This window comes from Phaethon aethereus, assembly GCF_964289735.1.
Source record: "Phaethon aethereus genome assembly, chromosome: Z".
Classification (NCBI taxonomy): Eukaryota; Metazoa; Chordata; class Aves; order Phaethontiformes; family Phaethontidae; genus Phaethon; species Phaethon aethereus.
In genome coordinates this window covers 37,441,879-37,469,107 of record NC_138577.1, presented here as the reverse complement: position 1 = coordinate 37,469,107, position 27,229 = coordinate 37,441,879, and the positions used below count along the sequence as shown (strand labels likewise).

The following is a 27,229-nucleotide window of genomic DNA, read 5'->3' as shown; positions in this document are numbered from 1 at the left end:
TGCAAAGATGTTAACTCAAAATAAAGAGGAATTCTCACATAGGTGCTTCCTGATTTTCACCATTCCTTTGTATCAAAACAAAGGGGTACTATGTATTCCACAAGTACGCCAAATCCACACTGTTTTCACACAAGGGTGACAAGCGAACACACATCTGTCTCTCATAGCTGTTTCAGAGAGAATGGGTCAACCATGCCACTACTTCAATGGGTTAATTGAGATGGATGCAGAGATGAAGCCCCTGATCATATGCTGGTCTATCCACTCAGCTGCTTGGGCTTTTACTTGCTTTTTAGATTCAACTGCAGTTCTTAATACTCTAGTCTCTTATTGCTTCCCCTGGAATGTACAGACACAAGTCTTCACATTTCAGCAGGCAGGGTCCTTAAATTTTCATTTAAATATGTCGCAACTAATCTTGAAGTTCCATATACTTATATCCAGCTTATTGTAAAAAGGGATTTATAAGAAAAAATTGCTGATTGTCTTGCTTAAAAAAAAAACCCACAACAAAACCCCCCAGATGTAAATACCAAACACACATACAAGGGATTATTAAAAAAAAAATTTCTCATTTTTCATCATGAAGTAATAAACCTACTTGGAAGTTTTGATCACTGAAACACTAACAGCATTTAACAAGTAGTCAAAACACAAATACCCATCTGGCATCATAGGAATGGGCAGCTGGGTGCAATGTGGATTTCACTTGGAGGACTCGTTCAGAAAGATGCATTAAATCACGACCACACCCAGCTGTCCTGTGACAGCTCCTGCAAAGTAAAGTATCTTTAAAAACTATGATTTGGGGTAATCTTTTTGTTCCATCAGTCATTTAAGTTGCATCATTCAATGTGAAAGAGGACCAGAACACACAAACAGCAGCTTCTAATACAAGGTTCTTCTCTGTTTTGTAGTTAAGCACAGGATGCACTCAACTTCCACACCCAGATTGTGGCCAGCTTCTCTGTGCTTTATTGGAAGTATGGGGCTGGCCCAGGCAAAATTTCTTCATCTGCAGGGTCAGCAATTTTGAAATATATTAGACCATAACTTTTTACTGGAAAGAAGGTAAATGGGTTCAGTGAAAGATAGCATACCGAGGCAGAATTAGTTTAAAGAAAGAATAAATTAACATTTTGGCCACTCCATTCTCCCTACTGCTACAGAAAGAAAGAAAGAAAAAAAACCCACTCCACACTCAAAAAACCTATGGATTGTTGCCCTCAAATTCAGCATTCAGCCATCAAACAAACAAACAATCCTTTAGAAATTATGCCAGCTGTCCAGCCCTAGTAGTTTAACTGGTGACAGTTGTGGTGGTGTTCTGGTTTCAGCCAGGATAGAGCTGGTTTTCTTCACAGAAGCTAGTGTGAGACTGTGTTTTGGATTTGGGATGAGAAAATGTTGATAATGTGCTGATGTTTTGGGTTGTTGCTAAGCAGTCAAGGACAGTCCAGCTGACCCAGACTGGCCAAAGAGGTACATATATGACGTCATGCCCAGTACATAAACTGGAGTTGGCCGGGGGGCAGAAATCGCTGCTCGGGGACGGGCTGTCGATCCCCGGGTGGTGAGCAATTGCTGTATTGGGCATCACTTGTTCTTGTACATTTCTTTGTTGGTATTATTACTGTTGTTTCTTTCTCTCTTTCTGTCCTATTAAACTGCATTTATCTCAACTCACGAAGTTTTTTTTCTAATTCTCTCCCCCATCCCACTGCGGGAGGGGGAGTGAGTGAGCAGCTGCGTAGTGCTTAGTTGCCGGCTGGGGCTAAACCACAACAGGTGGGCAGGGCACTCCCTCTTCTGCAGATTCCTGAAGGATAAGAGAACTACCACCACCTGCTGTGGTAAGTGCGTGGTTCACTACTCTATTTTCAAAATACACAGGCCAACAGCTGGCTGACTTAAAAGACAAAAAGCAGTGAGTGATGGTGTCCGGCAAATGTCCTGCAAATGACACTTTTGTTTCAAGACATCTAAGATGATCAAGTAAGCACTTGCAGGATCTGCAGCCACGGGACCTGAATAGAATTCAATCTGTCAAATACATTTCTGTATGCAGGTTATCAGAGTTGGCTGTCTTTTACACCAGCCAGAACAAGGCACATTTTGAGAATTAGCTGCAGCTATCAAAAGAAAAGCAGTTAGTGCTACTTAGGTTTCGTAAACAGCAAAGAGCTCCACTAAAATTCTCCGAATTCCAGATGACTTTAAAAATCAAGGCACTAGAAAAGTATATTCTGTCTTGGCAAGCAGAGTTTCAACGTAACATCAGACTAGCAAGTACAAATTGATCACGTTTTAATAAAAAACAACAATACTTACAGTAACAGAATGATACTAACAAAAGAAGTGCACAATGAACAGTACTTCATGAACTGTTAAAATTGCATGCACTGTAAACAGTTAACAAAGTTAGTTGAAAGGCAGGCTACAGTTCAGTAATCTGAACGCAAGGGCTGCAGCTGCTCACAAACGCAAGAACCCCTGTTTGCAGGAAAAGCCTTAAAACGTAACAAGCACTCTGAGCTCCTCTCTCAGAAAGCATTCTCCTCCCCACAAACTCAGTGCCATCCACCCTTGTTCAGAGATGACAACTGCCAGAGTTTTCAAGGTAAGATCCCCAAAGACCACGTTCTCTTTGCAGTTAACGGAGCCTTGGATGCACAGAACTTCTCAAAATCACAGCTGGTTTTGCAAGGTATTCTGTCTTTAAACATCTGTAGGTATAGAGTCCATAGTCTCCAAACTACTATATTGTTGTCAAATTGTATTAAAAATGTACCTGTTTCAAATGAAGTAGATGTCTGAGGTTATTTTTCCATGCTAACATATCTTTTAAAATCACACCATAAAAGCACACTAGAAAGACTTCAAGTGCAAAGCGCTCCTTCCACTTCAGGGGAGAGGATTAAAAGCCTAACACAAAACCCTGCAGTACACTCAAAACTCAGGCTGTTTTGTCAGGGCACCAGATTCACCAATGTAGTTCACTGAATTCATGATGGCTCATGTCAGTTTCAGTTGAAAATCCCAGGATCGACATAAGGATATGCAAGGAACTCCCCCAGTTTATTGCCTTCCGCATCGTAATGGAGCATGCGAAAACAAACATCACAGAAGAAACAAGGATCCTCTGGTGCCAGACTGTCTTCATTGGTTACCCACCTGCAGGTTACAAGACAAGTGTTTTCCATGCGAGTCCAAATGTCACAAATCCACATTTCTGACAAACTTCTCAACATTTTACTCAGAGTTCGGGATGGCAGCAGCAAACATCAGTAATAATGTTATACTGAGCAGGTACTACCATTATTTCGTATCTCCCACCCCAGGCATTTCCAAACTCCACACCCAATCAGTGCCAATCCCAGCTGCTATCTTACACTGCTAGAGCAGCTTTTGCTGAGCAACTCCTTGAACCTGTGTAGCTGACACAGGGCGTAACAAAAAAAAAACCAAACAGGAATCTTCTGTCTACTCTACGGACATTTAAGTCTTAAAAGATAAATCTGTTTTACCTTAAGGTAAGAAGCTGTGATACAGATCAGATGTGTAACTGACCCAAATTACCCTGAGTAATAACCAAATCCATTTACAGTCTAAAAGAAGGGCCCAGATGACACAGACAAGACAAGGAGAGGATTGCCACGCACTCCAGCAAGTACTGAAGTGAACATGAACACAGCCGCTAGAACAAGGGAGGGCCTGCCATGTCACCAAGCAATTAATTTTTGGTAGCACACAGATGCCATGACAGCTTAAGGCCTCTAGTGATTAAAGATGCTACCTGCACAGATTAGAATATGCAGAACAGCCAGCCAAAGCAGCCCTGCTATCCGTGGTTTAGCATCTCCACACTTAAACTTAGTGCTTAATTCTGGTTTTAATTCAATGCATTGAATTAAAATGCCCTCCCCATCCCATCTTTCCCCCGTATTGACCCTTTGGCTCCATCTCCCCTTATGGCCAAATGTCTCACAGATTATAGCCACTCGTGAAGGCATCCTAGAGGCTCTGATAGGAACACTAGGATGGGCTCCCACCAGGAGGGGAATTGGCTCTTTGCCTGATTCCAGGGAAGCCTAAGGCCAAACAAGCAAGATAACAGGGACACAGCTGCTGTGCCAAACTGCAGCTAAGTGTAAGCTGCCCTGGGGGAACAAAAGGGGAGCGGGTGCTTTTGTAAATAAACCTGTAAAATCAGGCAGCCTAGCCTAGTCTGTAGAACTCCTTTTGAGACATTTCCACCGTGTCTATTAAAAGGCTTTCTGATGTCTGCGTAAACAGCACTAAAGCGTATAGAGAGAACTGAATTTACATTCTGCTCTTTTAACTGCAGAAAATCTGTGCATCACAAAAAGTTCCTTCAAGTACACCTACACGCACAGAGTTTTCAGGCAGAGTCTAGGAGTTTACCTGTGGGAAAAGCTACATGCCTTTTAAAAAATCTCTATATTTTACTATATTAAGGTTGGACAGATCCACACTTCCCTTTACTTAGATGCTAGATATAATGAAAGCCCTGTATGACTTCTGGCAAATGAATTTGAATCACGTCTTGTCATAGGGGAAAAAATGCAGCATTTTCCCCCAAAAGTAAGATTTTCAGAAGTAATTGATTGAGAGCTGAGCTCTACATATGGAAAAGAAGCTGAGCCAAATAATTAACCTCTTCATTTCAGTTATTTTGATCATCCTGAATCATCATCTCCAACAAATGCTACATGCAGGAGGCCTTTTCCTGGTTAGGGAGAGGACAACAGCCTGAAGACTATGATCTCAGAACACTTGCATTATTCACACACCTTATGAAATACACGCAGAGCTTTGATTATTTTTTTTTAAAGTTAGTTGCAGCACCTACTTAAGAAGACAACTTAAAAGGATTGCAAAAGTAGCGTACCTGGCTGTATACATTTTGCACACAAAGCATTTTCTGGTACATAACCAGTGTTTCTTGATTAGCAAGGGATAGAGGTTCCTGTCCAGGCAGTCATCATGATGAATGAGCCTTAAGGGAAATAAATAAATACAAAAAATACAATAAAGACTCAGCCACATTGGAATTTATCTGAACATAAGCATGAACATTGAAGATAAGGCATGATTTAAATCCCTGTGTAAACTACGACTAGATTTCTGCTTAGCATTTCTTAACACAGATGAAGACCTGGAGACAGACTGCTAATTGCACCATAGGTGGATTTTATGGTCAGGAGTAAAAGTCTTCAGACCATCTCCTTCAGATGGTCTTTTCAAAGCTTTTATCTCCTACATAGACTAACAGGCAAAAACATGACCAGGTGAACATTTAGAGGCTCATAATCCTGAGATCATGTACTTGCAAAGTCTATGCTTTTCTTTGGGTTGTATTCCTCTTGGGAGGCACCATTTACTAACAACGCTTAGATACATCAGGCTTCTGGGAACTCAAAATGATCTGTCACCCACTACAGACAATCAGAGGAGTGCTCCCTCTACCCATTACTCACTGAGCAGAGTATACACAATAGTTCTACTGTCAATGTGGTTCCCACCTCACAACTACTATCATCTCCTCCTTCACTCCCTTGCCTGTCCACCTCAGCCCACTATTTTCACGCCTGTTCTCTTTCCAGTTCCTGCCCCTTAGCACCAAGTCTAAACTAACAAGTCCAGCTGACTTGAGCCAAAGCCATGAACAGCATTTTAATCCCTGGTGCTCCAGGATCAGTACGTAAATCTGCCACACATTGGCTCCATATAGAAATGGCTTTTCAATGTGGGTGCCGTTTACCTCATACCACAGTCATGCCATGCTAGTTAGAAAGCATTCTTTTTATGCAGACAAACTGTTTAAAAGAAAATGCAAGGGAGATTACTTTCTTCTCTGCAGAGGTAGTCACCTGTATATGGAATAAAATCTCAAATAGGTCCTCCAGAAGGAAGTAGAATAATCTCAAAGTTAGTCTAACAAATATTCAGCATTTAATGTCTCAAGTTTGTCCACAGAAAGCTTGCTTTCAACTGCCTAAGGACTCACAAAGACCAGTAGCTTACCTTATATCTGTGATGATAACTATGTGCTCACAGTCCCCTTGGTGGCAGAAAAGGTAGGGAAAGCCAACTTTGAGGGACAAATCATTAAATGTGTAGTCCTCCATTTTAGCAGACTGAAGATTTCCATAGCCTCTGTCATGAGATTCTGACCACTCAATAATTGTTCTGAGAACAGAAAGGTCATCAGCGTAGCAATGCTATAATGGTGAATGAACAGAAAAGGAAGGCCTGGGGGGACATGCAAAACTCTTCACTGGGACACAGTTAAAAAGACAGAAATCAAAAGAGTTCACAACATTTTGTAATAATTTCAGGTAATTTCACAGCAATACACATGCCCACAGAACTGTGAACTGTTTTTTGGAACATCTGCCTTTAAATGCCCAACAGGCAGCTTCCCGAGGAGTTCTAGTCAGAGTGTGTGCTCCTGATGGCACCCACCCAGCTCAGGTTGTTTGCAGCACAACACTTTTCTCAAGCATTCCAATAATTCAAGTTACCAGCAGGCAATTTTTGCTCCTTTGGTCAATAACTTAGTTCTAAGGTATTAAAAAGCTTTTTTTTTTTTTATTTTTGCCAAGGAGAACACAGAGCTGACAGTTGCACAGTTACATTTCCAAAATTTAGCACTGGAAGGGCACTGGCCACTGTCACAATTATTTCTTGACTTTTCAGCACACTCCTACATACAACACATTTCACTTCTACAACCAAGTATGTTAGCACAAGCACTTCCATGAAGATGATTGCTGCTCATGGACAGAAAGAAAAGGAGCAAAATAATTAATTTGTCTGATATCACACACCAAGTCTGGCATAACAAGAACAGAGTCCAAACTCACAGCTCTTCCATACCATCCATTTTAACATCTTGATCTCCTAAATCTCACTAGTATGCCAGCAAGCCCACACTTCCTTAAAATAAACTACTATATATAGTTTAAATGGATATGACTTGTGCTCAACCAGTGTGAGCTATAGTTCCAAACAAGAGATACCCGAGACTCTCGGCAATGTCATCTCAGAATTTCTTTTCCCAACAGTCACATAGTCCCCTTGTTGACTTTACCATGAAGGCATTCGGCATATTTTCAAGACTGAGCAGAACAACTGACTTTTCTACACAGCTGAGCTGCTTGTTTATCTGACCCATCCTCTACATCACAGGCAAATCTTTCAGTGGTCATCATAACCAGGGAAGGCACTTAAAAAGATCATGAAGTCAAAACCAGAAAACATGTTCCCGAAGTGCCACGTCTACATGTTTACACTTCCAGGGATGGTGACTTCACCACCTCCCTGGGCAGCCTGTTCCAATGTTTGACCACTCCCTCCATAAAGAAATTTTTCCTAATATCCAATCTAAACCTCCCCTGGCGCAACTTGAGGCCATTTTCTCTCATTCTGTCGCCACTTACTTGGGAGAAGAGACCAACACCCACGTTACCACAATCCCCTTTCAGATAGCTATAGAGCACGGTAAGGTCTCGCCTCAGCCTCCTCTTCTCCAGACTGAACAACCCCAGTTCCCTCAGCCGCTCCTCATAAGACTTGTGCTCCAGGCCCCTCACCAGCTTTGTTGCTCTTCTCTGGACACGATCCAGCATCTCAACATCCTTCTTGTAGTGAGGGGCCCAAAACTGAACACAAGATTCAAGGTTCAGACTCACCAGTGCCAAGTACAGGGACACGATCACTTCCCTGCTCCTGCTGGCCACACTATTCCTGATACAGGCCAGGACACTGTTGGCCTTCTTGGCCACCTGGGCACACTGCTGGCTCATGTTCAGCCAGCTGTCAACCAGCACCCCCAGGTCCTTTTCGGCCAGGCAGCTCTCCAGCCACTCTTCCCCAAGCCCATAGCCTTGCATGGGCTTGTTGTGACTGAAGTGCAGGACCCGGCACTTGGCCTTATTAAATCTCATACAGTTGACCTCTGCCCATCGATCCAGCCTGTCCAGATCCCTCTGCAGAGCCCTCCTACCCTCCAGCAGATCAGCACTCCCACCCAACTTGGTGTAGTCTGCAAACTTACTGAGGGAGCACTCGATCCCCTCATCCAGATCATCAATAAAGATATTGAACAAGACCGGCCCCAGAACTGAGCCCTGGGGAACACTGCTTGTGACCGGCCACCAGCCAGATTTAACGCCCTTCACCACAACTCTCTGGGCTCAGCCATCCAGCCAGTTCTTTATCCAGCAAAGATTAAACCTGTCTAAGCCACGACCTGCCAGTTTCTCCAGGAGAATGCTGTGGGAGACAGTGTCAAAGGCTTTCCTAAAGTCCAGGTAGACAACATCCACAAAATCGCAGGGAAAAAATGGTTTCATCCTTTTTTCAGCAGGGAAGTCAGTGGAAGGAATAAGTAGAGCAAGCAAAGTTAAACTTCTATGTAAAAATCAGTTCAACATGAAAAGATAACAAGGAAAAGCCTTCAAGCTTCATACTAGACATTCCAGTATTAAAAATACCACAAATCATAAATAAAATGAAATAAATTTCCTGCCCCTTAAGGTTCTCCTTAGCCAACGTCTACAAATACTGTACCTGCTCAGATCTCTGCACTCTGGGTATCTTTTATCATCATAAAAGATGCCTTCAAAATAAAAGAAAGCAGATTTGTAGATATCCTGAGGAAGAGAGAGAGAGAGAAGTAAGTCTGCATTTGTGTTATGACAGATTAAACACCTTAAACAAGAACATGTCAAAAAACATGCACTTTAGGTATTTAAATTATATTAAGAGACCTCATTCTACAGGTTCCTAAGAAAAGCTTTGCACTGGTTTTAGATGCTGATGTGACAACAAGGTTTATACGATTGCTGACTACGCAGTTGATCTGCTGATACTATTTTCAAGCCATTACAGGTTATTTTAGTGCTCTTCTCTTATTACTATCCCCATCATAGCAGTTATGGATTTCTACGAAAACACAGAACAAGAACACAAGCATCACTGCACAAATTAAGTAACTGCACAGCACTAACTTAAAAAAAAGGCTATTAATATTTTTAAAAAATTAGCAAGACGTAGTGGGTTGGCCTGGGCTGACTTCCCATCCAGTTGCTTTCTAACTCGCCCTCCTCAACAGGACAGGGGAAAGAAAGACAGGCAAGGTCATGGGTTGAGGTAAAGACAGTTTAATGACAAAACAAAGGCTGCACGCAGAAGCAAAGCAAAAAGAGGATCTCTACTCCCCATCAGCAGGCGATGTCCAACCACTTCCTTGGAAGCAGGGCCTCAGCACACATAGTGGTTGCTTTGGAAGACAAATGACTTCACCATGAATGCCCCCTCGCCTCCCCTTCCTCCAGCTCTTATTGCTGAGCACATCATACAGCACGGGACATCCCTTCAGTCAGTTGGGGTCAGCTGTCCCAGCTACATCCTCTCCCAGTTTCTTGGCCACCCCGGCCCACTGGCCTTGGGGAGACCTGGAGAGACAGCCGTGAAGCTGTGCAAGCACTGCTCAGCAGTAGCCAGAACACTGATGTGTTATCAACCCTGCCTTGCCAAAAATGCAAAGCACTGCACTATATAGGCTGCTATGAGGAAAGTTAACTCCATCCCAGCCAGACCCAGTACACCTCATCAAGACAGAACACATCACAAAATACCTTCTGCTGGAATGACAGAAAATTATTGCAGTTCTGTCCCCTGCACAGGCATGCGCACACATATACAACAGCCACTTCAGAGTGGAACATTTCTGTACCGGCTGCTGCTCAGGGAGCCATCCTGTATATGCTGCATATTCAGCTGTGCACAGCTATAACACATACAAGTGATGCCGAGATACACTGTATACACACACAGTTGACCTGTAAGTTACAACATACAATTTTTTCCACATTTTCAATTGCACTTGTAAGAAAAGCAGTGTTTTATGAATTGTCAACAAAATTTATCTGCAATTATACACTGGCATTCAGTTATTTCACAAAGCCTATTTAAATCCTGTATTTTCTTCAAGTATATAGAAAACTGCAAGGAATCCTTCATTCACAGGCCTTAAGAGCATTTTGATAACGGATCTCTCCACTATGCATCAACACACAATTTTATCACAGCAAAGTGGTCCCAGTGTTTACACCTCTAATTAGTCTCTGTGCCAGCCCTCAGATAAGTAAAGGTTGTATTTATTCATCAACAGATGCATGTGCAGGCAGGTCAGATAGGTAATGACTGGTGAAAATAACTTAAAAGGAGTTTGGTTCGTTTCCACATGGTGACCGGCTCACTCCAATTCCATAACTTGGGAGTTGCTCACTGCTCATAAAGTGATAGAATCCTGATGAACTTTTTACATGTCTGTCGGGAGGTGGCCTATGACCTGCAAGAGCTTACAGTGGAAAAATGAAAAGGCAGAGAAAGAGTGGAAGACAAGAAGTGAACATGAATTACTTTACAGACTGGGTACAGAGGCATAAGCAGACTGAAGAAGAATCAAAATGGAAAACCACAGACAATTAGGCACTCTGCATCCCCAAACCAGTGTTATGTGTCTTTATCAACAGAGAATGAATGCTCATTTGGGCCCAAAGGTCTTTTTGAGCTGTTAACTCTAAGGTGTCAAAAGACAAATGCAGACACTGGGGCAGAGATGGGACTCACGACTGGAGATGACCTGTGTCCTTGTTTCGTCTGGGACAGAGTTAGGTTTTTTCCTAGTAGCTCGTATAGTGCTGTTTTGGATTTAGTATGAGAATAATGTTGATAACACACCAGTGTTTTCAGTTGTTGCTAACTAGTTGTAGCACTTACACTCAGCCCCTCTGCCAGTGGGGAGCTGCACAAGCAGCCAGGAGGGGGCACAGCCAGGACAGCTGACCCAGCCTGGCCAAAGCGATATTCCCGACCCTATAACGTCATGCCCAGTGCATAAACTGGGGGAAAGTTGGCTGAGGGCGGGACACTGCAACTTGGGAACTGGCTAGGCATCAGTCAAGGGGCAGTGAGCAATTGTATAATACATCACTTACTCATTATTATTACAATTTTTTTTTCTGTCCTATTAAATTGTCTTTATCTCAACCCATTAGTTCTACCTTTTTTTTTTTTTTCCAAATTTCTCCATCCCACCAGGGAAAAAGGGTGAAGGAACGAGCAGGTGGCTGTGTGTTGATTAGTTGCCAGCTGGGGTTAAACCACAACCACCTGCACAAAGGCACAGCAATAAGAATGTGTTTAACATTCTGAAATATTGTTTTGGCTCTGTTATTGTCAGCATCCCTGGCTCTCCAACCACAAAGTGTACATTGTACTATGCTCTGGCAACTCCTTACCAACTTTTGCAGGTCACAGCAGTTCCAAGTTAGCCAGCCCTTTAAAGCTGCTCTAAACATCAGAAAACAGCTGTTTGCCATAGTGAACAACAGTCCAAGGGAGTCACTGTTACAAACTACCTGGGAATTGAGTCAGGTCTTTGCTGATTAATACTGGCCAGAGGTATGATTCAGACACTCCTTCCTCCCAGACTTTGCGTTACCCTTCAGTTTGCAAGGAGGGATGCCCTATTATGTTTCTCCAGGGAATCCCAACAGCAGCAGTAACCACATAAAAGATCCAGGACCCTCATTAAAAGTATCCATATCTGTGGAATAAAATACCTCAATATTGCCCACTTCTCTTAAACAACCCCCTGATGTTAGTTTGACTAAGGTGTTTGTTTACAAAAAAATACAAACCAAAAAGGCACAGAATAGAGCAGAGTATTTCAGTTGGAAAGGACCTACAACAATCATCTAGTCCAACCGCCTGACCAATCCAAATGCCTCTTAAACACTGATAAGCTTAGGGCATTGACCACCTCTCTAGGGAGCCTGTTCCAGCATTTGACCATCCCCTTGGTAAAGAAATGGTTCCTAATGCCCTGGAACATCCCCTGGTGCAGCTTTGGACCATCTGCACACGTCCTACCACTGGATCCCAGGGAGAAGAGACCAGCAGCTTCCTCTCTGCTTCCCCGCCTCAGGAACCTGTAGAGTGCAATGAGGTCGCCCCTCAGTCTCCTTTTCTGCAAACTAGACAAACCCAGAGTCCTCAGGCTCTCCTCACAGGACATGCCTTCCAGCCCTTCCACCTGCTTTGTTGCCCTCCGCTGGATGCATTCCAGTACCTTCATTCACATCCTTCTTAAATGGTGAGGCCCAGAGCTGCACGTGGTACTCATGGTGAGGCTGCACAACACTGAGGACAGCGGAATAACCACCTCTGTTGACCGGCTGGTTATGCTGTGTTTGATGCACCCCAAGATGCCTGTTGCCCTCGTGGCTGCCAGGGCACACCGCGGACTTGTGTTGAGCTTAATGTTAACCAGCACCCCCAGATCTTTCTGCTGCGCCGCTCTCCAGCCACTCCTCTCCTAGTCTATACTTGTGTCCAGAGTTACTCCATCCCAGGTGCAGCATCCAGCATTTCGACTTGTTAAATTTCATCCCAGTAATCATTGCCCAATGAAGAAAAAGCAAAGAATAAATCACAAAACCCAAAAGTAGCAGAAGTGAGAGAGAAGTTAAGTCTATTTATGCCAATAAAATCCAAAAGGTCTTTTATTCTCTCTGTATCAACTGACAAGCTACACTTGTTTACTTAACAACTGAGAGAAGCAACTTGATCCTTTCACTAAGCTTGTGTACTCAAACTGCATTTCAAGACAAGTGAAAGCTGACATCAAAAGCTAACTTACATGGCCTCCCTCTTGCAGACTTTCAGAGCACCATTTAATCTGATTTAAATCAGACTCTTGAATCAATCAAAAGCTATTTTCTCTACTTGGAAAAACTAACATACTCCTCAGAGGTTATAGTGCCACTTCCTTCCCAGACTGAAAGGAAGAAAATTCTACTCCATTGATGGCTGATTACTTGTCTGCTGAAGCAATATGCAAATTTTATTGCGAAGACTTACCAGACACTGAGCCTACACTTTAATGCAGTTGTAAATTCACAACCATGCTCGAGGAGAACAAACAAATGGAATGAATGCACATGACTCATTAACAGCTGCTGCTGGGAGGCTAAGCATAGTGGCATGCACTTACTTTGGGGAAATTATTGGTGTGAGGAAGCCTACTCTCAACCCTGTTGAGGACATGACAGCCTCACATGACTCCTCTGCGTGCCCAGAAGAGTCTTAGAACTCTCTGGTCTCAGAACTAATCAGCTAACGTTTTATTACATAGTGGTAGAAAGACTCTTCCATTTACTTTACATAAATGAAAGGACTACTATCTGTGATGTCTTTCAGTCTCCTCAAACAAGAATGTGCCATCTTTTCACTATTATGTATACAAATATATTACATCCTCTGTTTTCTCTCAGATTGTATATCATATATTATTTTATTTATATTATATTGGTAATATACTACACGATTAATGTATAATATTTGCAGAACAGCTGGGCCCCAAGGGTGATAATCAGTGAAACAAAGCCTAGTTGGAGGCCAGTAACTAGCAGAGTACCACAGAAGTCAATACAGGGTCCAGCCCTGTTCAACATCGTCATGGATGACCTAGATGATGAAGCAGAGTGTACCCTCAGCAAGTTTGCAGGTGACACAAAACTGGGAGGAGCAGCTGATATACCAAATGATCAAGCTGCCATCCAGAGGGACCTTGACAGGCTGGAGAAATAGGCTGACAGGAGCCTCATGAAGTTCAACAAGAAAAAGTGCAAGGGCCTGTACCTGGCGAGGAACAACCCCATGCACTGCTATATGGTGGGGGCCTCAGCTGGAAAGCAGCTTGGCAGAAAAGGACCTGGGGGTCCTAGTGGACACCAAGTTGACCATAAGCCAGCAATGTGCCCTTGTAGCAAAGAAAGAAAATAGGATCCTGTACTGCATTAGACAAAATACTGCCAGCAGGTTGAGGGAGATGATCCTTCCCCTCCGATCAGCATTAGTGAGGTGACCCCTGGATTCCTGTGTCTAGTTCTGGGCTTCTCAGTACAACAGAGACATGGACACACTGGAGAGAGAGAGTCCCACAAGGGCCCTGCAGATGAACGGACTGGGGCATCTTTCCTATGACGAGAGGCCGAGAGAGCTGGGACTGTTCAGCCTGGAGAAGAGACGGTTCAGAAATCCCCACCTGGAGTACTGCATCCAGCTCTGGAGCCCTCAGCACTGGAAAGACATGGATCTGCTGGAGCGGGTCCAGAGGAGGGCTACAGAAAAGATCAGAGGGATGGAACAACTCTCCTGTGAGGACAGTCTGAGAAATCTGGGGTTGTTCAGCCTGGAAAAGAGAAGGCTCCAGGGAGACCTTACTGAAGCCTTTCAGGACTTCAAGGGGGCTTAGAAGAAAGATGGGGACAGACTTTTTTGCAGGGTCTGTAGCAACAGGACAAGTGGTAATGGTTTTAAACTTAAAGATGGTAAATTCAGACTAGACAAAAGGAAGAAATTTTTCACAATGAGGATGATGAAACACTGGCACAGGTTGCCCAGAGAGGTGGTAGATGCCCCATCCCTGGAAACATTCCAGGTCAGGTTGGATGGGACTCTGAGCAACCCAATCTAGTTGAAGATGTCCCTGCTCATTGCAGGGGGCTGGACCAGATGACCTTTAAAGGTCCCTTCCAACACAAAAATTCTATGAGTCTATGATTGTTAACAAATACCTCTAGGGAGGGTGCAAAGAGGACAGAGCCAGGCTCTTCTCAGTGGTGCCCAGTGACAGGACAAAAGGCAATGGGCACAAACTGAAACACAGGAGGTTCCCTCTGAATATCAGGAAACACTTTTCATTGTGAGGGTGACCAAGCACTGGCTCAGGTTGCCCAGGGATGTTATAGAATCTCCATCCTTGGAGATATCCAAAAGCTATCTGGACATGGTCCTGGACAGCTGGCTGTAGGTGGCCTTGCTTGAGCAGGGGGGTTGGACAAAGATGACCTCCAGAGGCTCCTTCCAACCTCAACCATTCTGCAATATGATATATATGTGATGTATTATCAAAATGATGCAACTTCAGTATTTTCAATTAGACTACTTTTTCTTTATTGACTGCTTTTGCACATCGCCAGAGAACACCTGGCAACTGTGGGAGATGGGAATAGTCCCCATTCCTACTTCTGATCAGCACCCAGTTGCAAACAGCAAAGCACGTACATTCAGAATGGTGTGGTCTACATTTAGCTTTCTATTACCCCTGGTGTTTTAGAATATAGCCCAAAGTAAAGTCAGTCCACAGGGTCACACCTGTGCAACAACTCACTGACAGTGTTACTACTTCCCAGTGGCAGCATTAATGATGTTTCTCTTGACTTGCACAAAATAGGTGAGCTTGGTAATGCCACCAGAAAGTATTTACTTACAAGTGCAAACCCCAGGCAAAACCAAAGCAGCTCCATTTAGCGCTGAAGCAAAAACAACAAAACAGAAGTCTGCCTCCCTCCCTCTTGTATGTTTTTGAAACTTCTACACATGTAAAGGCTTCCACACAGAAGGTTTTACCTTGCTGATGTGCTCTGGTGCTTGATCTGGCTGACTGCTGAACTCACCACCTATTTGGAGGTCACTGACACAGGAAATAGAGTCCCTCAGCTCCGTGAGCTTCTGGCTGCCCAGTACAAGGACTGTCTGATAGGGTTTGTGATCTTTATGCTATGAAGAAAACAGCATACAAGCTTCAAATAAAAATCACTTGTCAGCATCAGTACTGCTCTTCGCTTGACAGCTTCAGGTCATTAATGGCAGCATATGGCACATCACCTCTCTGTACATGACTTTAAAGAGCATCTTGCCTCAGCCTCTCCTAAGGCCATTTATTAGTTTTATTCAGAAACTCAGAAGTCACATTCCCCACCAGAAAGTGCAGCAAAGATGGGAAGTCTGAGCACACTTCCCAAATCCAGAAAAAGTACTTTAGTTTTCATGTATTTAGTTTCAGATTTTGAGCTTTCTGTGAAATCAATTAACTGCTGAGTAATTATTGTAAAAAAACATTGCTTCAGTAAACCACAACAGAATGAAAGCCAGATTCTGAAAAAGCCTTAAGAAGTTACCACAGTTGAAGGGTTTACCATATTCCCTCAGTAGATTCACTCATTTTAACTGCTTGGAAAACCCAGATATTACCTATGTAGGGAAGAGACATCAGAATACAACCTGGAGGAATTTAGTACTAACCTTCTGAACTATGACAGGGTAGAAAATGTTCAGAGTTAAAAGTAGTTCTCCCTCCTCAATGAGATCTGTTGGATTGTCTGGCCTCTTTCCAACTGCATGTGACTCCTGGAAAAATAAAGATACATTTATATTACATTACATTATACCAGCAACCACTTATATAGCATAGCCCTTGGATAAAAGAATTAGAAATGCTGTTCTAACTGTAACTCATTTTTGACTGTGTAGCCTGAATTGATAACAGCCTACTTCCTCCAAGATGGAAAGGCAAGAAACTGCCATAATGCTGATTTCAAGCATTTTCCTTCATTCCTCAGTTTTGGAGAAGATTAGGTGCTTTCAGCAATTACAAGATATATGGCTACTCCTTGGCTGCTGAGAAGCCCTGCATAAAGGAATTAAAGCCTGCTGCCACTCTGCCCTCATGGAACCCAGCTGCTACTAATTTCCATCACTTAACACTTTGAAATGCTCTTTGAATTCTTTCACACCTAAAGGGGGATTGCAACCCTCGAGAAAGATTGACCTAGAAACTAGCCATAGAATGAAGTATATAAAAATAAAATTTAGTGCAACACTTCCTCTTTAGGGAAGCTTGACATAACTGGAGGTCTTAATTTCTCCAAAATCCCAACCCAAAATCCAGCATTGTCCTTGCCACACTACTATGTTTTAGAAAAGAAGTGAAAGCATTTCCACATTCCCATCCTATTTTGTGCTTAAGACATAGCCCTGCTGTAAGAATGAGGGATGGAACTTTTCTGTGGCAGTCAGTTTCCTCCTTTTTCAACAAATTAAGAGAGAATATTGACTGCACAAACACTTCCCACCAGCACAGAGTGTTCTTGAGATTTACTAATAGGAGTGCGTACTGCTGTGAAACTTCAGTTCAGAGATACTTGTGCTCTATCCCTTGCACCTCCCTTCTTCATGCAACACATGCCAAACTAACACTTCTTATTACTCTCATCCTGTTCTGGGACACTGTGGTCAAACCAGCTCAGACATACAAACCAGTTACCGAGGCTTGCTTGAAGGATGCAGTAACTGACCACATGCTTGATCTTCAGAAACTGAAATAAGATACTACTCATTGAAACCCTTTATGAAGATTTCTATTGCAAGTATTCTCTCATATATGCCCTAGGCTAAGAGCCCAACACAGTTGTTGCATTTCAGCTGATGCATGATGTTTACATCATGTGCTTGGGCCTCTAGACAGTTGAAACAAGGTCACCCATGACAGACCTCAAGGGGAAAAAATGTTTAGTCACAAGTGAGGCTCCTTCCTCACTACACCTCCCTCCCTAATTTTTGCAGTAGTTTATGGCTTGCTTGTTCAAACCATGGACTCTAGCACTGCAAAAGTTAACAACTTAAGTTTTCCTGTTCAGGATGTTAATGGTTGTGAAGAAATCTTAAAAAAAAAAAAAAAGAAGAGGTACTAAGCATAGTTAAAGGAATTCCAAGATGGCTTTTGAGGGGCTGATCACTACACTCCTGATTCCTGACAGCTCAGAATGGCTGAGAAACTTGGGTTACAAAGCTCAGAATTAGGAATTTACTGCCACCATGCTTCTACTGCCTTCCTCTTTCAGCCCTACAGAAACTAGCTCACAATCATTTACACACTAAATTTACACAAACAAGCTTAAGACTCCAGCACAGGACTCGAGGAGCAAAAACATTAAATATTTCGGCTAGCTCTACAATAAGTTCACGTGATGCTCAGTACACTTGATCCCCTACACAATGCTTCAGTAGCAACCAAATAAAAGCAGTCATACAGTGATAACGAGCTGGAGTTCCTCCTTACTACATTCAGTACTAACAGATTGTAACAGCAGAGTTCCTGTCTTATCTTTCTATAAAATGGCTTTAATCTTAATCATTACCTGCAAACTCCTATCTGCAAACACAGAGTACAGAGATTCATAGTGTTTAAAAAAAAAAAAGCAACCAGAAGTTGGATTTTGGCTGTGTGGAACTGTCTTGAGATCCTACGAGATGACAGGGAACTTACCATCTCATAAGCAAGAGTTTCTTGTCTGCAAGCCCGATCCACAATAATTGTTTCTTCTCTCCTCTCTAATGCCTTCTTTCTAATTCTGATGGACAGGAGCACAGGACAAAATTTCATTCAACAACTTCAACACAGAATCTCTAGGTATATTTTTAAACTACACAAGCTACTACAGTGTAGCTTTCAAAGACCAGAATTTCTGACTGTCTCAGTATGACAGACTAACTGACAATACTCTCATCTCCTGAATTCCATAAAGCCTGGTAGCACACAGGCCAGGTTATGAATTTTACCTTGTTTTTCTTTCCCCTTATGTGCAAATTACAGGTTGTTTGTGGGCAGTTTTACACTTACAAGAAAAAACAATAAAATGTTGTCCGAAGAGGCTCTCCTAGAAAGGACACTTTGCTACCTTTGAGGAAGCTGTTTCAACTATCCCTCCCACTTCAGAGAAATTCAATTCACATTCAAGCAAAAAACAAGAAAAAACCTCACAAATACTCTCCAACCCACGACATAAATACTTTTCTAAAAAACCCTCAGTATCGTTCGTAGAATAAAAGAGTATTGTACACAGAATATCTACTAAAATACATGTATTTAACCACTGCATAAAGACCAAATCCTTCTTAACTTCTGGAACAAGTCTGTTTACCCTCCAGACCTTCCTGAAGGACCTCAGTAACAATCACACTTAACACTGATCACAACCTTAACACTTACTCTTTATGTTAGTACTACACAAACTGAAATTCAAATACAGCAAAGGCCTAAACTGGCCAAGTAGGAGTTCAAAGTTCATTAACTGATAGAAACTTAACATACATTGCTCAGACTCTGAAATGCACCAGTAGTACCAATGAATTCTATAAAGAGTGGGTTCAGATAAGAGGTACCTGGCTACAACTTCAGCACTCACACTTCGGCTGTTACAATGTGGCTGTGGGCCACCAGAGGTAAGAGCTGCAGATTTATTTCACAAGGCTTTGGGGAAACATCCCACACATCATTATGAGAAGTCCCCTGCATCCTCTAAATTTAGGCATTAGTTCATAAGCACCTAGGTGCAGAAATCCTAAGTTCTTCCAATAAGATAGATAGCATATTCTCTATAACTTAATAAAAATTCCTAAGTAACATTTAAGCAAAAGGCTCATGCCAAGTATCCTATCATAAGCTGCCCTTAGGAGTATTTCTGGACCCTGCTTCAGAAAGTACACCTTTGCCTAGAAAGGGAACAAGCAGCCAGGCATGCTTTTGTGCTTGTTTTCCACCCCACCCCTTATCAGGGTGAGTGTACTGTAAGGACTTACTGAAGAGTTACCAGACTGCTGTCTTCAGGAATAACATCTGGGTCCTTTTCTTTAGCAGAAGACATTAACATATCAATGCTAGGACAATAAAGAAAATAAATATTATACTTTTTTTTATACTTCAGAATGAAAATCAGTTAAGCTACTCTTAAAAGGAACAAAGACAGCAAAATGTGGATAAACAAGATACAGTTTGTATAGCCTAAATCAGGGCAAAGGGGCAGTATGGTTGTTAAGATAAAGCACCAGAAGACAAAGAGTCCTGGAGTTTATATCTGGCTTTTACAGAGATTGAGTAAATTTTATCTTTCTTTTGCATTCTGCCTAATGAAGCATAGCTGCCTAGAGAGGTTTAACCAGCCCCATTCAAAATGTGTGTCCAATGCTCTCTATGAACTAAAAATGCCACTTGACTTTTTCAAATCGCATCCACCTACTCTGATTTTCCAATGATATATGTCAAAATAGACTCAATCAAAAGGAATCATCAACCTCAACCTGTATGATAAAGCTAATAACCCCTCTCAGGTACAAACACAGGCATGCCACCACATTTACACAAGCTGCATCATTGTTGTATTAAGGCATTAATTTATGCCACATTTCTTCCAGCAGGAATAAGACAACACCTCTGCTAGAATCGACAGGTCCACTCTTCCTTGTATCCTTTTTTCCATCCTCAGACCCTTTTCACCCTCATTCTTCTTGTGTTTGCACAGAATACGAAGTACTGATGTCCTGGTTTTGGCTGGGGTAGAGTTAATTATCTTCCTAGTACCTAGTATAGTGCTGTGTTTTTGATTTAGTATGAGATAATACTGGTAACACATTGATGCATGATAGTCATTGCTAACTAGTTGTAATGCTCACACTTCAGCCAAGGACTTTCCAGCTCCCCCTGCGCTGCCAGCAGGGAGCTGCACAAGAAGCCAGGAGGGGGCACAGCCAGGACAGCTGACCCAGCCTGGCCAAAGGGATGTTCCCGACCCTATAACATCATGCCAGCATGTAAACTGGAGTTGCCCGGCGGGGGAAATCACTGCTCAGGGACAGGCTATCGATCATCACGTGGTGAGCAATTGCTGCATTGTGCATCACTTGTTTTTGTACATTCCTTTATCAGTGATAGTATTATTACTATTGTTATTATTGTTACTTCCCCTTCCTTTGCTGTGCTATTGAACTGTTTTTATCTCAACCCACGAGTTTTTTTAATGATTCTCTCCCCTATCCCACCTGGGGGGGGCAGAGGTGAGCGAGTGGCTGTGTGGTCCTTAGCTGCCAGCTGGGGCTAAACCACAATAGCTAAACATAGTTTTTTGCTGTAATGCAAATCACTGCAGAATGTGGGAAGGAAAAGTGCAACTGCTTTTTGCTGCAGCAATGATTTAAGCTGATCGTACAAATGGCAGGTTTTCATAACATAAATGAGGATGTAATTTCCCATAAACATGACACAAAAAAAGTTAATTCTGTGCAATACCGTATCTGCTCCCCTGCCACAGTTTTATAACATAAGGTTCCCCCAGACCATTCCACAAAAGAGACCAAATGATCCATCTGAAGGTTTCAGATTAGACACTATAATAGTATCAATTACCTTTTTAGAAACACACAGAATAATGCTGTCTCAAAACCAGTAATAATTTTGTACTAATCACAAAATAATTTTACCCAACTTTAAAATAATCTGAGAAAATATTGTTTAAAACAGAGAAGTATCACCTGCTTTGAATCAGACTTGATCTCTTCTGCCTGTCTACTGTTTGCAGGCTATGTCAAGGCAGGGCTTATACCACTGCCTAAGTCCACGTGCAGTTTGAATCCCAGCAAACTCTTGGACAAATCCATCTCTTTATGGAACAAACAAACCATTGGTGAAGGCCAGGAAAAATTTTTGGAGTGTACCATTTATTCTAAATGTAATTCATTATTTGATTATATTCTTAATTATAATCTTATAACGTTGCCCATGAATTTATAACACTCCCCATAGTGTTATAAGTTCAATATAGTAACAATAGTAAGGTGGGTAATCTATCACTGCAGTAATGAATAAGCCTTTGGAGTGGAACTACACAGGAATATACAGGAATTGAGAAAGACAAGTCTGGAATCAAGTGGTATCAGCTAACAATAAGGAAGTCAGAGACAAAATTTTGGTTGTGGGTAAATGGCCTAGTTCTGACAACCCAGTATAGTCACACTGTATTGAAGATAATTTGAATTTACTATTGTTTAGTTAAGTTTCTTACAATCCAGCAATAACACAAGAGTTTTAACCTTCTTGTCTTACAGATTTCACACCAAACAGACAACAGTTCTTTTTAAGTTACTGAGAAAAGGGGATCCCTTCAGAAGCACCATTTTAAAAGAAACTATGAAGCAGTTAGTTACAACCTGTTGGAAACAGAATCAACGTTATCCTTAGATTCCCACTTGAGGAAGTCAGGGCAGAGGCAACTGAGTGAGTCCTGTACCAAGTGCAGATTGAACCACTGCTGAGGAACACTAATTTAACTAACACAGAGGAGAACAGCACTTTGCAGAACAGAGCAAGCACTAGCCTTTTAGAATGGGCTGTTCTCCATTCAACATAGATTAGCATTATGAATGGCCCACCTAATGAAGTAATGTATAGCCCCTGACAGGTAAAGCAACTCACAACTGACCCTTCTGTGGAATCAACATCCCATGAGCATGACAAGACTATTTATCTAAGACTTCCAGCACATGGATCAGTGACCCCATTCACCAAAAAGCCCTGAGTCACCACCATTTTGAAAAAATTACTGCGTAGTTTGTTCTTTACACACCACACGTTACTTGCAGGATCTGAAAACATTTATTACCTACCATCATGAAGTTTCACGTGCACCAAAGGTGACAGTTTCCCATTTCCCTTCTATGCATACATACCACATCAGAACTCACCAACAATACTTGCACTTCCCTTCCCTCCCATGGCTCGAGGCCAGGCATCTCTAGCTGTGGTATCCATACCATGCCCACTGATCACCTGCTGCAGGAAAAAAACCTAAGATTCTCCAAAAAGCAGCTCCAAGCAGATATCACATAAAATAGCTAGCGTATAAGCTGCTTCATCTTTTTCCTTGTAAGGATAGAAACGTAGTTAGTACAAAGAGAAACTGCCCCTGAATCACTGACAAGTTCCGTGGACCCTTGTGAGCCCAGGTACGGCCATTTCTCACTCCTGGAAAGTCAGAAACCCTCTATTTCTAAAGGAATGTTAAATGCAGAGCTCCTTTTTCAGTATTTTGAATCAGTCTAATAATTCATGACCTACATCATTGCATCACATGCACTGAAGCCTTGAAAGTCTTTGCTGTATGGCCTTTTACACAGGCCATGCTGGAGCTGCTCCTGGGTAATTTCACTGCAGCCAGTGGAACCACATCACTAATATTTGGTCCATGGTCCTGAGGAAACCAGGCTTTACAAATGGAAAGTATATGTTAATCCCTCCAGAAATTAAGGCTAAGTAGCCAGTGTCATACACCTAACAGACGAAAGTGCAGGCAATACACAGTTTACACCAGGCACACCTCACTCCTGACAGCCACAAGCACAGGATTCCACTGTGTCCCACACAGGATATTACCTGCAGGCAAGACAAATACACTCAGTGCACTCAGTTATGGTAGAGGAGAAAACACGGCTCGTACTGTCTCATGGACACTGAGGTGAATTGTAAGAGTGATGAGGAACAACAGTTCAGGGTTTCACTAGAAAAAAGCATGCAACATGTTATGTGAAATGTGTCCCCTAGAAAGATATTTTAAGGCAGCTAAAAATAAAAAGGCCAAAGGCAAGTCTGTGGAAATTCGGACATGGAAATATACTACCAGTGAAGTCTTTAATTTTTACTTTTCTCAGAATATTCAGGCAGCACAATGAGCTTTCTCAGTTTAGAAATTAGACGACACTTCAGTATTTCACTTCATATTTTTGTAGTAAGCAGAGACAGTGTTTATATTACTCTTTATATTGCATATATTAAGGGCAGTACTTTTATTTTAAGGCACTAATACTACAAGACGATAAATACTAATATGTTAAGACACTAATGCTAACTTAATGCAGCTTTATAACACATCCGTAGAGATATCTACAACTACACCTTCTAATAAAATGAGAAGGTGAATTAGGGCTGAAGGAGAACCAGTTACCTGTAAGCCTCACCTCCCCTGACCTACCTAAAATCCACATCAATCTGAGTCTTAGCCTGTCCTACATGCACACAACAAATCACTCGGAAGGCAAAACAGAATAACGTAACTTGGCATCTTCAGCATTCAAGCACTTCAATTGCTCAAACACCAATAATTAATCACAAGGTAAATCTCTTTGCTCACAGACCGCTAAGGCATTTCAGCAAAACTTTATGCTCATGACATCTTGGTTACTTAAGAGAACTACTGATGGAATCTCCTAGCTAAGGACACCATTTTACACCTGTTTAAAAACTGATGAAACCCCAAGGAATCTCTGTAACAACTGTCTGCATACTTCAGCAGTATGCAAAGCATTCTTACTGAGTCAAAATCAAGTGAGTGAAGATGGAATTTTTTTTTTCCTGAATTCTATTTGCAGGAACATATTACAGGAAGAAAATAGAAAAAAAAAAATCAACCACAACACACTGAGATGCACAAAGAGTTAAACAGTGTTTAAACATTATACCATTTTTCCTCACTAAAAGACTCCAAATTGTCAAGAACACTTAAGAGGTACACTATGCCACTGTATTCTAAAACAGATTTAACTATGGATATTGAAAAACTTCACCCTGAGTCCATGAAAGATTTTCTCAACCTATTGCTATTTTAAGAACAGATACAGGGGGAGTATCCACATCTTCCCATCTCTCTTCTACCCAAAGAAAACCACCTTAACTTGCCAGAAGTTCCCTTACAAGCAGTTCACAGACAGAAAAATCTGTGTTTATATCCAGGATGTGTCCACTTCAGTGCCTAAAAAAATCTATTTCTGTCAATAATAAATGTGACCCCAAGACACCATAAAACAGGTATTTGTGTAGTCCAGTGTTTCCAGCTCTTCTCATGGGAGGAATACAAACAGCTCAGAGCAGGCAAGTGAAAGTGATCAGAGGTAGTGATTTTGAGGTTGGCAAACATTAAGGAGAGACTCAAGAGGCTAGGACCATTTAATTTAAAAGCAAAAGCACATGGAGATTAGGGATTGGGATTTCCAGCCTGTACAGGGGAAAAGGTCACACTGGGATGTACAGTTTTATCTTTATTCTCCTGCAAAGCCAACAAACAGCTGCTACATGATCTGTTCTCTCCCCCTCACAGACTGCCTGTCCTTTTTTTCTTTCACAAACCTTTTCACTGCACAGCACAACTTTCCACAGTACACTCAGCAGCAAACAGAGAGCACTGCTCTGTGGTACCAGCAAATGCAGACAGATGAAATGTAGCAGTCATAGACTGAAGAAAGCAGACAGAAGAAAAAGCAGAAGGAATGAAGGGAAAAATAAACAGAGCATAGAAAATCTGCTTGGAATTCAAGGGAAACTAGCAATAGATAGGCTCAAGCAACAGGATCACTGCAGAGAATAAGCCACAGCACAGGAGCAATCAGAGACTACATCTACACTGGGAAAGCTTACAGAGTAATTCCCACAGTTGCTGCCACTTCAAAAACGTTTAGAATGACATGCTCATGACACAACACTTGCATTTTTTATATGCATCTTGCATGCAGAGCACTGAAGGAAAAGCCGTCAAGAAGAGCTCAATATATAGTGGGATTCTAGGTACATTTACCAAATTATGCCTTCTGCATCACTTCTGAGACTATGTTCACTCTATTCAGTGCATGAAAGTGAACAACCTCCATATTGCATTTGAAATACCTTGTAAATACTTGTGTGCCTTTGAGGCAACAATACCTGAAGGATAGAACTTGCACAAAGCTAAACAGATAGCAACAGAACTCTGGCATGTCTTTCTTACTGATGAGCTACAGACAAATCATCAACTGTGATGCTTTCCGCATGAACTACTGCCTGAAATCAGGCCTTTTCTACTGGTGAGAAATGATTCTCGCTATTCACGTAATCCAAAAGCCTTTCAGCTTTACCGTGTTAGATCCCACTCCTACAATCCCTAGATTCTTCTCCTTTCAACACTAGTTTGCAATTCACTGGCCCACAAATATAAGTGAAGTTACAAGCGCAAAACAAGGGAACACTATTTTCTTTCCCAGCCCCAGTGTCACCTGGGTTGCCTGGGCACACAGCACTATCTCCAAAGAAGTGCTTGCATACCTTCGACCTCACCACCAGCCCTGACAGAAAGTTAGTGGAGGCTAAGGACCCAGACAAGCTCAACAGTTAATGTATCTTGCCAGCTACCAGAACTCATCGAAATGATGTTAAGATTAACTTAACTAAGCCTGGCTCTTTTTCTTCATAAAAGCTATGCCTTTCATTTTGCAACTGGGGCCTCCTAAAACAATGTACATGTTCAAACAGCTTAAGTTTTACCTACCGTTGCTAAGTATTTACGTAGCAACGTTACTAAGCTGTTTTTTACTAATTTACTAAGTTGCCAAGTATTTACTTAAGTAACTTGCTAAGTGCGGAACGCCCTGTTCATGAGTTCAAAGCCGTAACACACAAGTTTCCGCCAGCGGAGCACTACCTTCTAGAAACACGACGTTTTCCTTCTCCGCTGCCTATCTACCCGGGAGACAGAAGCCCACATGGCTCTGACCCCGAAGAGGCTCTTCAGGAGCGGTTTCGCCCGGGCACCTCCCGCCTCTCCTCAGCAACCGCTGCGGCGTCTGAGCGACGTCACCTACCACCGCCGGCCCGGGGCGGCCTGCCCCACACCCGCACCCAGCCAGGCCGAAAGCTTCCCTCTAGGGCTGGGGCCGCGAGCATCCGCCCGGAGAAAGCCGCGGGTTTCAGCCCCTCCTTGGGCTGAGAGGCCTCAGGCGGGCCCCGGCCCCGCACGCGGCCGCGGCCCCGGCGGAGCCCCGCGGGCCATCCCCCCCCGCCCGCCGCCCGCCCCGCGGCCACCTGCACACGTCCCGCAGCTCGGCCGCCGTCTCCGCCGCGCAGCCCAGCTCCGCCGCTACGGCCGCGTCCGCCTCGGCCGCCGCCTCCGTCGCCAGCGAGAGGTCGGGCAGCCCCAGCTGCTGCCGCCAGAGGCGGCCGAAGGCGCCTACGCAGAAGACGCGGGTGTACAGCTCCGCCGCCTCGTAGTCGGGCACAGGCCCCGCCACGCTGAGCGCCTCCATGGCCGCCGGGCCCACGCGCAGCCTGCTGGGGCCTGTAGTCCGCCGCCACGACCGTTAAGAGCCGCCGCGACGAGGCGTCATGGCCGCCTCAGCCTCCGCGCCCCTGTGGGCGGGCCCGAGGAGCGGCGGGGCCCTCCCGCGGCGGGTCTCTGAGGGCAAGGCGTCCGGGCGGGAGGCGGGAGCTGGCTCTGAGGGGAGGAGCGGCAGGAAGGCTCGCCGGCTCAGGGGACGGTCGGGGGGACGGGCTGAGAGGCTGGTGGCTGCCGGGAGACCCAAGTGAGGGAGGGTGCGAGCGGGCGCCGGGCCTCCGCGCCCGCGGGGCGCCTTGCCGGGCAGCGGGGTAGGCACGGCCGGGGCGAGCGGCTCTTCCTAGGCGCGGCTTTCGTTAAAACACCCTGGGGGAAAAAAAAAA

General features: G+C 43.3%; 1 protein-coding gene across 1 annotated transcript; it reads right to left on the bottom strand.

Annotated features, from left to right (window-relative positions):
• Positions 1–3,026: 3,026 nt before the first annotated feature.
• On the bottom strand, positions 3,027–26,817 carry SNAPC3 (small nuclear RNA activating complex polypeptide 3; the record flags this gene model as incomplete). The annotated part of the gene is made up of 9 exons (XM_082013295.1): positions 3,027–3,174; positions 4,913–5,020; positions 6,049–6,213; positions 8,599–8,681; positions 15,514–15,663; positions 16,189–16,293; positions 18,212–18,296; positions 19,525–19,602; positions 26,597–26,817. The coding sequence occupies 9 exons, from the start codon at positions 26,815–26,817 to the stop codon at positions 3,027–3,029; spliced, it is 1,143 nt and encodes a 380-aa protein (XP_081869421.1).
• Positions 26,818–27,229: the final 412 nt, after the last annotated feature.